The sequence below is a fragment of the Nelusetta ayraudi genome, unplaced genomic scaffold (assembly GCF_046127955.1).
Source record: "Nelusetta ayraudi isolate G7.1 ecotype Tasmania unplaced genomic scaffold, CSIRO-AGI_Nayr_v1 ptg000135l, whole genome shotgun sequence".
Taxonomy (NCBI): Eukaryota; Metazoa; Chordata; class Actinopteri; order Tetraodontiformes; family Monacanthidae; genus Nelusetta; species Nelusetta ayraudi.
In genome coordinates, this window is record NW_027466185.1 from 1,122,300 (window position 1) to 1,136,623 (window position 14,324).

Below are 14,324 nucleotides of genomic sequence, written 5' to 3' on the forward strand. Positions count from 1 at the left end.
AAGCATTGTGCCTTTATGGCACTGGCAAAAACATACATTCAAAAGAGAACAACAAAATGACACGTCAATGTATTTATTTTTAAACATTGACCAACAACAAGTAACAAAAGTGCAATATCTTAGCCTGACAATGAGCATGGTGCTTTAGAGGATTGTTGTTGGATTATAAATTCTTGGAATTAAAGGTGAGTAGGTGACTGATGATGTGTGAGCCAAATGCAGTGATTTATTTTAGCGTGACAATCAATAAACCTTTACATTTACATCCCGCATTGTAAGGAAAGGCGTGCGTGATTCATTTGCTGCCTGGACGCAGAGTGCTGAGGGTCTCCTCTCTGAGAGTCTGCAGAGACTGCAGCTGCTTGCGACTGCTGCGCGCGGCTGAAGTCTGTGACCGCCTGTGACTACTTTAGGTCGGGGGAGGGGCTTGTGGCAGCACAGAAAACAGGAACTGCTGAGAAACGATTTGTGCTTTCATGTCTGTTGTGTTTAAGTAGGCGCGGACAAGGACTGTGTGCTAGCACTCTGCTGCTTTACGGCTGATGTCATGCCTTAAAGGCTCTAATCCGGCGCACAGCCGTACACTACCCCCCCCCCCCCCCCCATTTTTAAATAACTCAAAACTGTACAATAGAACACTGTTGAACAACTCAACCTGGCTGACAACACAGGGTAGACTACCAGTTTGCCTGCATAGCCCTGTGGGTTATTCTGCCACGTGGCAGGCTATGCACTAACTAAATTTCAAAGGTCTGTAACATAGTCTTTGAGATAAGCCTCTGGTGGGCCCGTGCCAGGTGCAGTCCGAGCTGCAGCAGTTCAGCTGGTGCATCTGGCTCAGGTGGGTGTGGAGGTGGGGTCTCCAGCTGTGTCTCAGGCCGTGCTTCTGGAACGTCCCAGTCAGCATCCGCATTGTGGCCGCCTGATCAGAGTCAGATGGCGGTGCCACCTTCCTAAGGCGGTTAGCATGCCATCTGGGGCAGAAGGTAGCTGGTCCCAGCTTTGCAGTGATCTGCCGTAGTGCAGACCAGAATGAGGACAATTTGTGGGAATGACCAGGACTGTGAATCCGCACCCAATCTGACACTCAGTGCGTTTACATGCAGAGCTTAATCGGACTAAGCAATAATTCTGTTTTCTCGTCCAATTGGAGTTCTCACCTTGCCCCCGTATACATGCAGTAGAGAAATTCAAATTATTGACGGGAACGTGTCATCCTCCCAACACTAGGGGGTGGAGTGAGTCTTTTCAGCTGGTCAGCTGCTTTCGGTTGACATATTAAATCTATTATGATATGGAACGATAGTTTATAATGTATGTTTTAATTACTTTGCAGATAAGGTGTACCCTATTTCTTGTGCTCATGGTGATTTTAAAAGGCAGACAAGAACGTCGTCTGCTGTTAGAGAGCTACAACAACACAATGTCTTTGATACTACACTTTGTGCCGTCGCTATGGACCCGAAACTCTGGTTCTTGTTGGATGCGGGTTCGGAGCAGACTGATGGGAGAGGGTCGTATTGCAAAGGAACGGTGTCTTCAGTTATACACACGCTCATTAAAGTGCCGACCGTGGAGGAAGCTCGTGCCACTGCACGCCGTTTCCAGCAGCGAAATTACCAAAATAAAAACAAATCAGAAAAACATCTTTTTGGTGTGCTTTTATTTACAAAGTTAAAATTCTACTAACTAACATTTGCTGCGCTGCCTTTTTAAAAAGGTCTCCGCTGCGCGTTATTTTAATATGTCCATATCTTTTAGTCTTTCCTTATCTTTTATTCTTATGAATGACATTCTTATTCACGTTTGCCAGGTTGTTTCGCGCCATCTGTTCTGTTAGATGACGTAGTTCTGTGGTCATGAGTCGCAAGAGGGAGGCGTGACGCGTACGCACTCGCTTTGTCCAGTTAATAGTCCGACTAAGGCGTATACATGGCAGAGAAATTTCAATCGCATTATCTGGGTGTCTCAATCGGCGCTCTCCGATTCCAATCGGAGTTCTCAAACTCCAATCATAATCGGACTAAGGCAATAATTCGATTTTCTCTAGTGCCATGTAAACGCACTGACTGTGAGTGCTGGGAGTCTCGCTTGACGTCCCGTGTCAATCTGCTGCTTCATACGCCGTTGCTGCTCTTTCACCCTGCTCCTCAAGGATGGTGCTGCTGATGGAGGGTTTCCTGTTGGAGGGCACAGGTGATCCAGGGGAAGTTGCAGTTGACGTCCCAGCATCAGAAAGGCTGGAGAACTGTCCGTTGTTGTGTCTCTGTAATGGAGCAGAGTACTCTGTAGTGCTATTGGAAACAGGAGGCCATCTGCCATTTGTGCTCTGAGCCCGTTCTTGAGTGTCTGGTTGAATCTTTCGATGCTACCATTAGCCTGTGGATGGTAGAAAGCCGTTCCAATGTGCTTGATTCCCCTCCCCTCCATGAAGGAAGCGAAGTCGGCCCAGATGAATTGGGGCCCATTATCAGTGATGATGGTATCAGGAGCGCTCCAGTGCAAACAGGGATGAGAGGAAATCAATGACCACCTTGGTGGTGATGGAACTGGTGGGAAGGACCTCGGGCCATTTAGAATGGAGATCGTAGGCGACCAACAGAAAGTGCTGATGGCGCCACAGATATCCAGCTGGATGTGGGACCATGGTGTTGGCATCGCGGTGCGCTGGAAAGCCATGTTGACCGCCTTTGACAGGTCGTCCGGCGGCGTGAGCAATTTTTCCCGTAGCTTAGGGTCAAGTGTTCTGTTAGCTGGTCACAAATCATTTTATCTTCTAACAAGCCGAATTTACAGAGGCTGGCCAAACACCGGAGGTTGGTGACATACTGGTGAACCGACTCACCCACCCACTGCTGACGTTGGCAATCGGCAATTGCCAAGACAATCCGCCAAACTACGACGCTCTGTGGGGCGGCAAAATGTCCGTTCAGCAGGGTGACACAGTCCGAGTATTCTGGCGCAGGTCCCTCGTTTCCGAGGCTGTGAATTACCATAGCATTTGGCTTCTTGTTTGTAACTTTATAATGACGACGCCGGGAGGTGGGGCGCCGACCAAGTACGCACACGGGAGAGGTGAGTGGAGTAGGCGGTTGTTAATGTGGACTGAGATCGCATTCTGTTCACACGTCCGTGACAAATGCGATTTTATGCGAAGCGACTACCCAAACCACCTCCCCGAGGTGCTCTATTTTGTGCGCGAGCCGTGTGATCCTCGTCAATAGTACAGGAAGTCGCTTAAAAAAAAAAGAGAAAATCTGGTGAATTTTCAAAATAAAGTAATTTCAAAATAATAACCGAATGACAAATTCGATCATATTTGTATGTTATATTTGTCAGTACATTGTATCAGAGTGAGAGAGAGATTAAACGATGATGAAAATGATTTAAAAAAAAGCTTGAGTGGGAGTGAAAAAAAGACCGTCGCAGAGCTGTTCGCGTCTGGTGTGAACCAGTTTGAGCCTCGCTCGCAAATTTCGTCGGCGTTCCGCTTCGCGTCCGCTTCCATTGAAATGAATGGCACAAGCTGTGCGCCCGTTCGCGTCTGGTGTGAACCATTACATTGATTAACATGGGCGCCGAACTGAAGCGCTCAGCGGGCGTTAGGCAAACACAGACTAACACACCACATGGACGGCGGCTGTACCACCCCACAACTCAACATTTGGGCCTATCTAGATTCTAGAATGCTTTGATGTATATGATACAAAAACATCTACTTATATACATATTTTTATTATTTATTCTTATATATCTGCATCTACTGTTTATTGTGAGAGCTTTAACCCTGCAACTCACTCTAGTCACTTCTATCTCTCTCTCTCTCTACATTTTTTGTATTTTCCTCTCACCCCAACTGGTCATAGGCAGATGACGTCTCCCTGGAGTCTGGATCTGCTCTAGGTTTCTTCCCACAAGCAAGTTTTTCCTGGCCACTGTCGCACTTTTTTCTGGGGGCCCAGTTGGTTCTTTTTCGCTGATTGTACAAAGCGCTTTGAGACGTTTTTGGATGTGATTTAGCGATGTACAAATAAAAGTTGATTGATTGATTGAACGGGATTGAGTGAAATTTGCCACTGGCCCCACTATTGTAACCACTGGCCCAGGTCAACTTCAGCTATTGATCCCCATAAAAATGAAAAAAAAAAAACTGTTTCATTTAATGACATTTATTTTTTGAGGTAGGTTTACAAAATTCCAGCAAAAGGTGCAAAACGCATAAATCAAAAGTGCAAAATACACTTTCCAACAGTGCATCACTCAAGTAAAATAAGTTCTTCCTCCATCTCCTCCTCAGTTGGCTGATTTTTGTGCCCCCCTCCTGATGTCCAGGCAGTATAACCTGTGCGTCTTCTTCTGGGCCCTTACTACCACCAGCTCAAAACAGCCCTCCCCACAGTTTACATGAACACATGCTAAAACAGGAGGAGTTTTATTCTCTGCCTTTTTCATCTTACTGCAGATTTGGTGTGCAGCACTCTATTCATGAGGGTGAAAGCCAGTTGTACGCTCTGCTGCATAGCCATTGTAGAGAGAAGAATTCCTCAAATAAACAAGCCAGAAATAATAATAATAAAATTAAAAAAAATAATAACTCACATCTGCTCAGTATAAAAAACTAGCTCCTCTACATTTCTATAAAGCAAGTGTGTATCCTTAATTACCCATTAAAATAATTGTGTCATAATAATTCTAAGATATTCATCACCATATAATAGAAATAATAATTCAAATGCCAATGCACAGTGTGACAAATGGGACACGTGTGCTTGCAGAACTGTGATTTTTTGTTTTGTTTCGCCCGGTGTTCGGTGGCCGGGTACAGGCGCTTTCAGAGATATATACAGTAGCCTAGCTAATTAGGTACGGATGTTGGGAATGTTGCGCGCGTTCCACGGGAGCGAGCAAGGTGTGTTTACGTCCCAAGGAGAGCACAGCGCTGGCTGTCTTTGATCAGGATCACGCAACATGTTAGCGGTAGTTATCGCGACAGTTTCACAGAAATAACTGTAAAACACAGACTCACTGGGAATTAATGTGCAATTAGATTTTTGTACTGTTTTTTTCAAGGATATTATTGTGGAGGCCCTGATGGTTTTTAGAGTCATGCCTGGGCCACCGGGCCATTTATATTGTCAACCCCAGTATTAGGGCCTTAGCGATTTATACTAACAAAAACATTTTAACCAGTTTGTAAAGGTGTGACTTCAGGACAGCCAATCATTCCATCATCATCTACAAGTCTTTTTGCAACCATTTTTGGCTGTTCCTGCTGGCCACAACACTTCTGCGTGGGCCTCCTTTTTGAAACCAGAAGCTCCGTCCAACTTTCTGATACATTCAAGGGTAAAACCTCAGGAAGACTCGTATGAATTCTCCTCAGGGAGTCAAACCTTTATTACCTGTTCCCAAGGCAGGCAGTTGCTCAACAATTCCAACAGCTGTTTGCTTATTCTCTACACAAACGCCTAGCAACACCAGTTCATTTGAGCTGCCATATCTGTGCTTTCAGAATTTGGTTTGACTGCTCTCTTGCTGATTTTTCAATTAAAACCCAGTTCAAAAATGTGCTGCTATCTGGCAAAACTAGCCTGCGTGACATGAACTGAGCTGACATGAGCACAATAGGCTCAGAGTGCGACTGCAGGCCGACAGGCACTGGGAGAGTCCTACTTCTCAGCCACGAGGAGGTGTTTTTGTGGCCAGAGGGAACTAAAGAGCCGCGGGTGTCCGTCTGATGGCCGCCGGGGGGAATCAACGGGCGGCTGTTCAATATGTAACACAACGCCGGCTAGGAACAGAGCCATAGCCGCTGCTAATTGGTCCGGCTTTGTTCGCAATTAGTCCAACATTCTGCCTCTAATGTGATTAGGTCACGTCAGACAAAGGAAGCAGCCGGCGAACGCCTCGCGTGGACGATGTGTTTGACGTGAATTTTGAAAATTCCTCCATTTAAGTAGTGCTGGAAATGTTCGGGGGGGGCGGGGGGGGGCTTGGTGAAGGAGCACCGTCCTTTGAAGCTCGTTAATGCACCTCTTCGAAGCCCTCTTCCATGACTCGATAGTGGCCAACACAATGGCTACTATTAATCTGTAGGTTAGCAAAACTGCCTCACAACTCTAAAGGTCGTTACACACCGGGAGCGAATTTGCTAGCCGAATATTCACGTGTTTTTTAAAACCTATTGAAGTCAATGGAACCGTACACACAGTGAATGTTCGCGGAGCGAAAAAGCGACGGATATTTATTCTCTCCTGTGTCAAATTATTTGCAGGCGAAAAGGCGAATACTGGACTTCTGACCAATCAAAAATGATGTCGGATGGTCGATGACGTCACATCAACATGTCGCCAATGCTCTCTCCCTCTGCAAACGCGGAGCCAGTTGACGGAGCAGTCCTCCAAATGTCCGACGGACATTCTGAAGTACTGGCCAAATTTCACTGGGTCAAATTTAAGCTCCTGGATAGTCGTGTTGAACTCACCCATCTGCTCTTATGTCTTTTTTATTTTTTAAGCCGTGGCGTAGAAAGCGGTGTTTCATTTTACGCACGTAAAACAAAACTTCTCGGTCACCCAAAAAATTCATATCTTTTATTCTTTGGTTTAAGTGTGTTTCCGAAAAGCTTCTTAAATGAAAAAAACATCCAAAGGAAAACGAAAAAAATCATTTATGGCAACAGGAACTTAAATAACGTGGTCAAAAACTTATTACCGCAGCTTCTTCTTCATCTTCCACCTGCGCCACCGCGTACTCACCTGACCTATATATCCACCTGAAGCACACTACACACCCTCTCAAGACTCAAAATACAAATAATGATAATATAGTATGATAATTTTAGCAATACAATAAGCACAAAACTCATGTCCACTATAAACTAAGGTAGTCGGCATACGAAAGTCATTAATTTAACGGCTGCAACACCTCTCTCAAGAACAATATTAGGTGAACCCAAATACTTCTATTCTTTTTCTTTTTTGATTCAACCATCACCAGGACATCATCACTTGAGGATGTAGTCGACTCCATTGTTTCTCCTTCACCGCGACAGAAAGAGCCCCAAACTTAACTCGCTTGGCGCATATTCGCGTCACACTTGGTGTGTATAGAAAAAAAACGCTGGCGCAACATTCGCCTTTTCGCATTGCTTATTTGCGTTGCTTCGCCTTTTGCCCGGTGTGTAAGGACCTTCAGGCTGCAGATTTGCGTGAGGCTGTCCCCCGAAATAAAAATGGCCTCTTTAATACAACAAACATATATTTAGTTTATTTTTCATTCATCTATTTTGTTTTGTAACATACATTTCCTTGCTCTTTGTACAAATAAAAATATGTATGTGATGAAGGAACACGTGCTTTGTCTATAATTTACAAATACTTTGTTCGAGTATCCTCTATTTAGGCATATTGACTAAAAATGCAAAAAAAAAAAAAAAAGTTTTTTTTTTTTTTTTAATTTTAAACAAGTTAGTAGGCTACACTTTTAACATCGCACCTAGCTAAACTACACTCCTGTGGTTATGTTACTGAATTGTGCTTACGTGATGTGTCCTCATATTAATAACAAACACAGTCCACAGATGTGAAGAAATGCTATACCAAACACAATGGCTGCTTCAGTATGTTTACAGAAAATTCAGCTATACTGTAAGTTGTTTGACATTTTATTTGGATAGATGCTTTCAGTCGCCAGTCACTCCAAAGTTAAAGTACTCACTTTAACTTGATATTATTGTTGTCCTATTTCATTCGTTTGACTGCTATGTGATCGATGCCCTAAAAAACAGGTAGTATTAACCCCCAAAAGCCCAGTCTATGTGGACTGATCAATCTGCTCCCAAGGCTTTCACAATGCAAAATCTATTACTGGACCGTAATCTGTCATTCAGATAAATTGGCACCATGTGTTGATCTAATCAATAGCTATTAGTTTCTTTTTGAATAGCTGGCTGTAATGATCACAACAGATTTCATTAAGACTTGATAATGCATCTGTTACCGTTATTGAGAGTGAAAGCCCTTGGATAGACACATCATTTGACGCTCATCACTTGGATCAAAAAGAAAAAGAAAAGACTGATGTGAACAGACCCTTTCAGATTAAGTTGCTTCATTAAGAAGAACAATGAGTGATCTTGTGCAACAGTGCAAGGTTCCTTTAGCAGCAGTCTGTGAGCTTTATATCTGCTGCCACACGCTTTAGCGAATCTGGGCCAAACTGTCGATACAGACTCATGTGTACGTCCCTTGTAATGGGCAAATACACAAAGATACAGCAAGCAATGGGCTTCACACCCCAACAGTTATCTCATCTACCTGGGATTGAGTCCAGTGATGGACAAATGGCTAAAAAAAAAAAAAAAAGATGTCAAATGAGGGCAGAGCAAGACTGTGCCGGAAAGGAGAAAAATGAAAGCCTTCTCAATGGTGTGACAAATTACCCGATGCTGGTCCGCTCACGGTGCCTTCAGGCAGCAATTTTGCAAAGTTGCATGAGACACTATCCCCTTGGCTAAAAAAAAACCCAAAACAAAACAAATTTAAAAAATGTGCCGTGTGAGAGTGTGTACTGAAGGAAGGGATATAAGATGGGTTCCTCCACAGCGCCCGTGCTACTAAACAGAAACTGAAGCGATGTTGTCAAGTTAATGATAAAAAAATAAATAAATGAATAAATAAAAAAAATTACAGTGTAGTAAAGAAAGAGACTATGGTGCAACACCCCAACTCAAATGTTTGAAAGCTCGACTCGCTTGGACACTACCGAGCTTGATGACTGGGCTTCAGTTCTGCAGAGGCAAAAAGAAAACATGGCAGCAATACAGAGGCTGACTCATCAGTGTTCTTCCCTCTTGCTGTAGCCAATTAAGAGTGATGATGCAGGTCTGCCGTGATGCCTGTTTATGGAAAAGACAGCGAGTGGTAGTCTCAGCCTTTCCGCAATACTTCAACACGGCTTTCTAAAGGGGGAAAAACGTGAAGTAATGGAGAATGTATGCTGAGCAAAGCAAGGAACTTAATCCTTGCAACATTTGAATTTTTTTTGTTTTGTTTTTTTACTGTTTTGAGTTTGATGAAGTTTTACAAAGCAACAGTTTGAATTATACCATTGAAAGGAAACAGTTGTGTGATGACAACAAATAGCTATTGGCCCTTTCCTCATTTTGATGGAAGGACATTTTGACCTTTCCATGATTCACCTGGATCTCGGCTCCACTAATTAAGACAACTGTATGAAGAAACACTGCTGTGTCAGGAATGATTGACCGCAGACCTGTGACGCTAACACCACCCATCCCACCCACACGTCCCAAGTAGTTCCCTCTTCGAGTGAGGGGAAGCTGGAAGCCTGCTGTGGTTATCTTGATATCACCCCAATGCCTGTTTGTGTAAAGGCTGGGATGAAAACGTCGTAATGAGCTGCAGACAAGTGGAATTGAAAAAGTAGATCCTGCCTCAGATGAAAAGCGCTGGCAGGAAAGAGAGGCCATCTACAAACGGCAGGAGTCTTACTTCCATTTATTGGCCCTAAAGGCTCTTCTTGCCTAGCAGGGCCCACCTTGCTTACGTTTCAAACAGGTGCTTTTCAACACTGCTATTTCTCGGTGTGATCAGCTGGCAGTGGGCACCCCATTATGTCTGAACGCATGACATCGACAGTTGCCGCCACGTGGCTGATTACTTGTTGATGGTAGACCATTAAGTAAATCACTGACCTGCTGTTATTATGCACAAAAGAAAATCAACTTCAACAAGCAGGAGACGTTTGGCCGTGGGGTGGCTGATGAGGAGGAGGAGGACCTGATTGAACCCTTACAGTCATTAGCATTGAGATTGGATGTGAACCAAGGTGGTGTTGTTGTTTTCCACCACTGATTAACTTCTGAAAGGGGCACATTGCCATTGGGACAGCAGGACAGACAAGGTCCAATATTGAATAATTGCGTATGTCAACAACACATAGTGCAATCTGGTGCTATTTTTAACTCCATGTCATCTGCTTTTCCTCCTCAGCTCTGGTGGTGAGATTCCTGACGAGGCGATTCATCTGGGAGTATGACCCGACGCTCGGTAGGTCAGAGAACAGTCAACACCTGGCTAACAATTCTTCTTTAGAATATTGAACTTGAGAGACCTGCTCTTACACTTCCGCCACATGGTAGCTTGCCATCAAATCCTGAGGTCACTCAATCTGACACTTTGCATCGGGAGCAGACCAAATGCAACAAGTCAGTTTCAAGACTTCAACAGAAACACAATTTCTTCCTTGTGGAAGGCATTGAAGTGTAAACAAATTAGACCCTGCTAGTACTGATCGACAATCAAAGAAGATCAATGAGGGCCTAAAACTAACCTGTGTTTGAGGTGGTGGATGCGTCATGGAAAAGAAATAGCAAAAAAGAACACAATTTGGATACATCAGGCCACTCGAATGGAACTTCACCATTAATTATTATCAGAAAGAAAAAAAACTTGAAAATATAACGTTTATAAACGCCTATATCACCCATGCTGATCATGTCTAGACTCCAGTGTATTTTGAAACCGGCCCCGAAATTTAAGAGCTCTAGAAGATAAAGTGTCCCTGGTAAGCATGCCGTGCAGTGAGTTACTGTCTCGCTTTCAAAGCCGTGCTTTGATTCACAGTGTTATTGAGAGTCCATTCCAAATAACTGACCTTTCCTCAGCGATACTGGCTGAGCTATTGGTCTACATTCAGTAAGGGTCATGCTCGTAATTAGTCATATTTCCCTCACATTAGATATACGAATTCAGCACTGGGCATCGAAAGCCTCGTTGTTTGGACGAATGGTAGGAATTTCTGACCGGAAGGCCCGGTAGCTTTTCTTGGCCCATAAAAATCGCAGGTAATTTATTTTTCTCAAGCCCGATTCATGCAGAGCAGCCCCTTGCATGGCAAGGGATATTGAAAGACCTTCGAGCGGATGCCATAAATTTAGCACGCGGAAAAAAGGCACGACAACTGCCTCCTTGGTTACCGCGAGGGGCTGGCGTCACTGGCCAGAGAGCACAGCTTGAGGAGCATAATTTGAATAACAGCACTACTGGTTGTTGTCTGGGACCAATCAAACTGGCCGGGCTGAAATTACCCATGGAGTGGTCGGAGCATTATTATGACTCTATTATGGGGACATCACAGAGGCGGTTGTGGGCGAGGGGCGGTGGGAGTGTGGGGGGGCCTTAGAGACACGTTTGGGATTACTGCCAGAGCGTGGGCCGCACTCTGTCCGCCCAAGTCGCCCATTCACTGCTGCCGTTATTTTGCCAACAGTGGTCGCGCGCGCACGCACGCAGAGCCTGGATGTTCTTTGTGCCGTGGCGGAGAAAAACTCTGGTGTTCTCTGTGTGACATGAGCACGGGGCAACACAACACAGGCAATTACTTCTTCCATGCAGTTGAGTCGAGTCTTGGAGGCGTTCATGTCGTGAGAAAAAAAGCCAGGAGGAGAAAATAAAAATATGAGGAATGAAGCAAGTTTCCCTTCAAGTATTTGTTCCAAAGTGTGTTTGTTGCAAGTGAAGCGTATAAACCGTCACAGCGTGTCGATCACAACAGTGTGGTGTCTCCATAGAGACGAGGAGACATGACCAGCTGAAGGAGCTGCCATTATAGAGCAGTGCGTCAAAACCCTGGCGTTATTGAGCAATTTATCAGTGCTTTGTGTGCCGCCGTGATTCGGTGATTCGACTGACATGACTCCCAATCCACATTTTGTTGAACTTTTATTGATTTTATACTTGTGTTATAGTGAGCAGGATTGAAAGTCGGAATCCAAAACCAACACAAATCCAGGCAATAAACATTTTTATGATGCAACTGTGAGTGACCTCACCACACACTCGCCCTCCAGCGCATTCACAAAAAAAAAAATACAAACCATCAACTGCCAAATTGAGGGTATTTTTTTTTTTTAGTGATTTCCGTCATCGTTCAAGTTGCAAGTTATGTAACCCGGCGCTAATGAATCATGACAAATGGTGCAAATGTTGGGATTACGCCTGTGTTGAATCATGTGCACACTCTGTCTGGACTTCAAATAAAAGGATATGTCAAGCGTGCTCCACCTCGCTCAGTTGCTCTGTCTGGCTGGGAAAAAAAATGGATTTCCTTTTAACATAAAAACAATCTGAACAGTTTGAGCTACTTTCAAAAGAGCACAAATCGACACAAATTCTGGTTCATAAAAAAAAAAAATGTGTAGGAGTTGAAAGATTTTCTAGTGGATTTTGGAGCAGAGCTTAGGTCATGACGCATGGATCCGTCTGGCGCGACACTTTGTCTGTCTAAACCTGCAGCCAGAACGCCCTTCGGCCAGCGATAGTCTCTGATTAATGAGGGGTGAATTTGCTTGATGCCAGGAAAATGACTGCTTCTGTCACCTTCCACGATGGACCAGGTTGAGTCCTGGATGCAAGGATGAAAACTCGGAGGGGAACAAGACAATGTCCTTACTTGTGGGATAATATGGATCAAATTAAATATGTACATTTCTGACTTCTACAACTTCTATAACAGATTGGTCAAGGCATAAATTAATGACATATGTACTGTTGGCCTCCAAGGTGTTCACTGGACTACTTCTGGTCAAAGAAATACATGTTCAAGTCTGTCTTCATTCAAACATTTGAATGTTTAATTCAGAAGTTCTTTCAAAACTGCAAACAATTTTCCTGTTCACACTTCCGAACACAAATTCAGCCATTAAAGAACTACTGAAAGCGGGAGGCCTTGCGGGAGACCTTGCGGAGGACCAGAGAGGAGGTTTACAACTGCGGCGAAGGTGCACATGCAGTTGAGTTTGCGTGAGAGAAGAGAATGCAGAGGATGGGAGGGTCACACAGAGGCAGATGATTGTCTGGGGCCGCCCCTTCAGTGAACTGCCTGAAGGAGGGGGAGGTGGAGTACGGGGAGGAGGAGGAGAAGTAGAAGAAGAAGAAGAAGAAGAAGAAATAATAATAATAATGATAATAATAATAATAATAATAATAATAATAATAATAATAATAATAATAATAATAAAACTTTATTTGTACAGCGCCAAATCACAGCCAAAGGTGTCTCAAAGCGCTTTTTACAATCAGAGAGAACCAACCCGGCCCCCGGAGCAAGCAGGATGCGACAGTGGCTGGGAAAAACTCCCCTGTGGGAAGAAACCTAGGGCAGAACCAGACTCCAGAGGGCCATCATCTGCCTATGACTAGTTGGGGTGAAATACAAAAATAGAGGAGAGACAGAAAAAGAGAGAAAGGAGCAGAGTGAGCCAGGGTGGCAGACAGGACAGAGTGAAATACAAGCTTTCACAAAATGGATATAGACACAAAAAATAGGAAATAATTCAAGGCTGCTGTCCATGTGGAATGTAAGTGTCCATGCTTCGGAAGGCAAGAGCCTAGCTCGATGGACAATCTGCCGATAGGACTAGTCCAGGTCTTAAGCGTGGTGGTGGGATGAAGCGATGACACCAAGACCCCCAGGACAGCACAATCCAGCTCCTGGCGCAGTGGTCATCACCTGCCGGGGACACAGAGACTGCGGCAGTATCATGCATATCGAGCATACTGTACAAAGCATAATGAGAGCTTGGACAGAGTAGATAGAGTCAAAGATTGATTGGGTGAGGAGAGTGATAGAGGCTCCGCCTGCACAGAGCAACGGTCCCTGTAACGGGAGCGAAAGATCTCCCTCCACGGCGTAAGCCTACAGCAGCTTAACTGACAGTGGATGGAATCTAACTATAAGCTTTAAGAAAAAGGAACGTCTTAAGTCTACTCCTAAATAAACTAACTGTGTCTGCCCCCCTCACCGAGACTGGAAGATGATTCCAAAATAAAGGTGCCAAAAACTAAAACTCCTACCTCCTGACCTAACTCTAGAAATTTTTTGGGATAACTAAAAGTCCTGAATCCTCAGAGTGAAGGGCTCTTGGAGGATGATAAAGTTCAATTAGTTCCCTAATATAAGAAGGAGCCTGAGAATGAAGAGCTTTGTAAGTTAAAACTAGAATCTTAAATTCAATTCTAAATTTGACTGGCAGCCAATGCAAGGAAGCTAAGATTGGAGTAATATGCTGCATCCTTTTAGATCCAGTTAACAATCGTGCAGCAAAGTTTTGGATTAACTGTAATGTCCTAAGGGATGAATTTTGGCATCCTGCTAGTCCTGAGTTAGAGTAATCTAGCCTAGACGTAAACAAAAGCATGGATTATTTTTTTCTGCGTCTTTGAAGGACAGAAAATTTTGAATTTTGGCAATGTTTCTTCAGTGGAAGAAAGCTGAACTCCCTACATTCTGAATATGAG

The 14,324-nt window shown here is 44.1% G+C and overlaps 1 protein-coding gene across 2 annotated transcripts in view; it reads left to right on the top strand.

The window, feature by feature from the left end:
* rerg (RAS-like, estrogen-regulated, growth inhibitor) overlaps positions 1–14,324 on the top strand; it is a 54,471-nt gene that overhangs the window by 27,474 nt on the left and 12,673 nt on the right. For both annotated transcript variants that reach the window (XM_076011556.1, XM_076011557.1), the window contains exon 3: positions 10,017–10,073. In XM_076011556.1, coding sequence (XP_075867671.1) covers positions 10,017–10,073 — 57 coding nt within the window. The remainder of the gene's footprint in view (positions 1–10,016; positions 10,074–14,324) is intronic.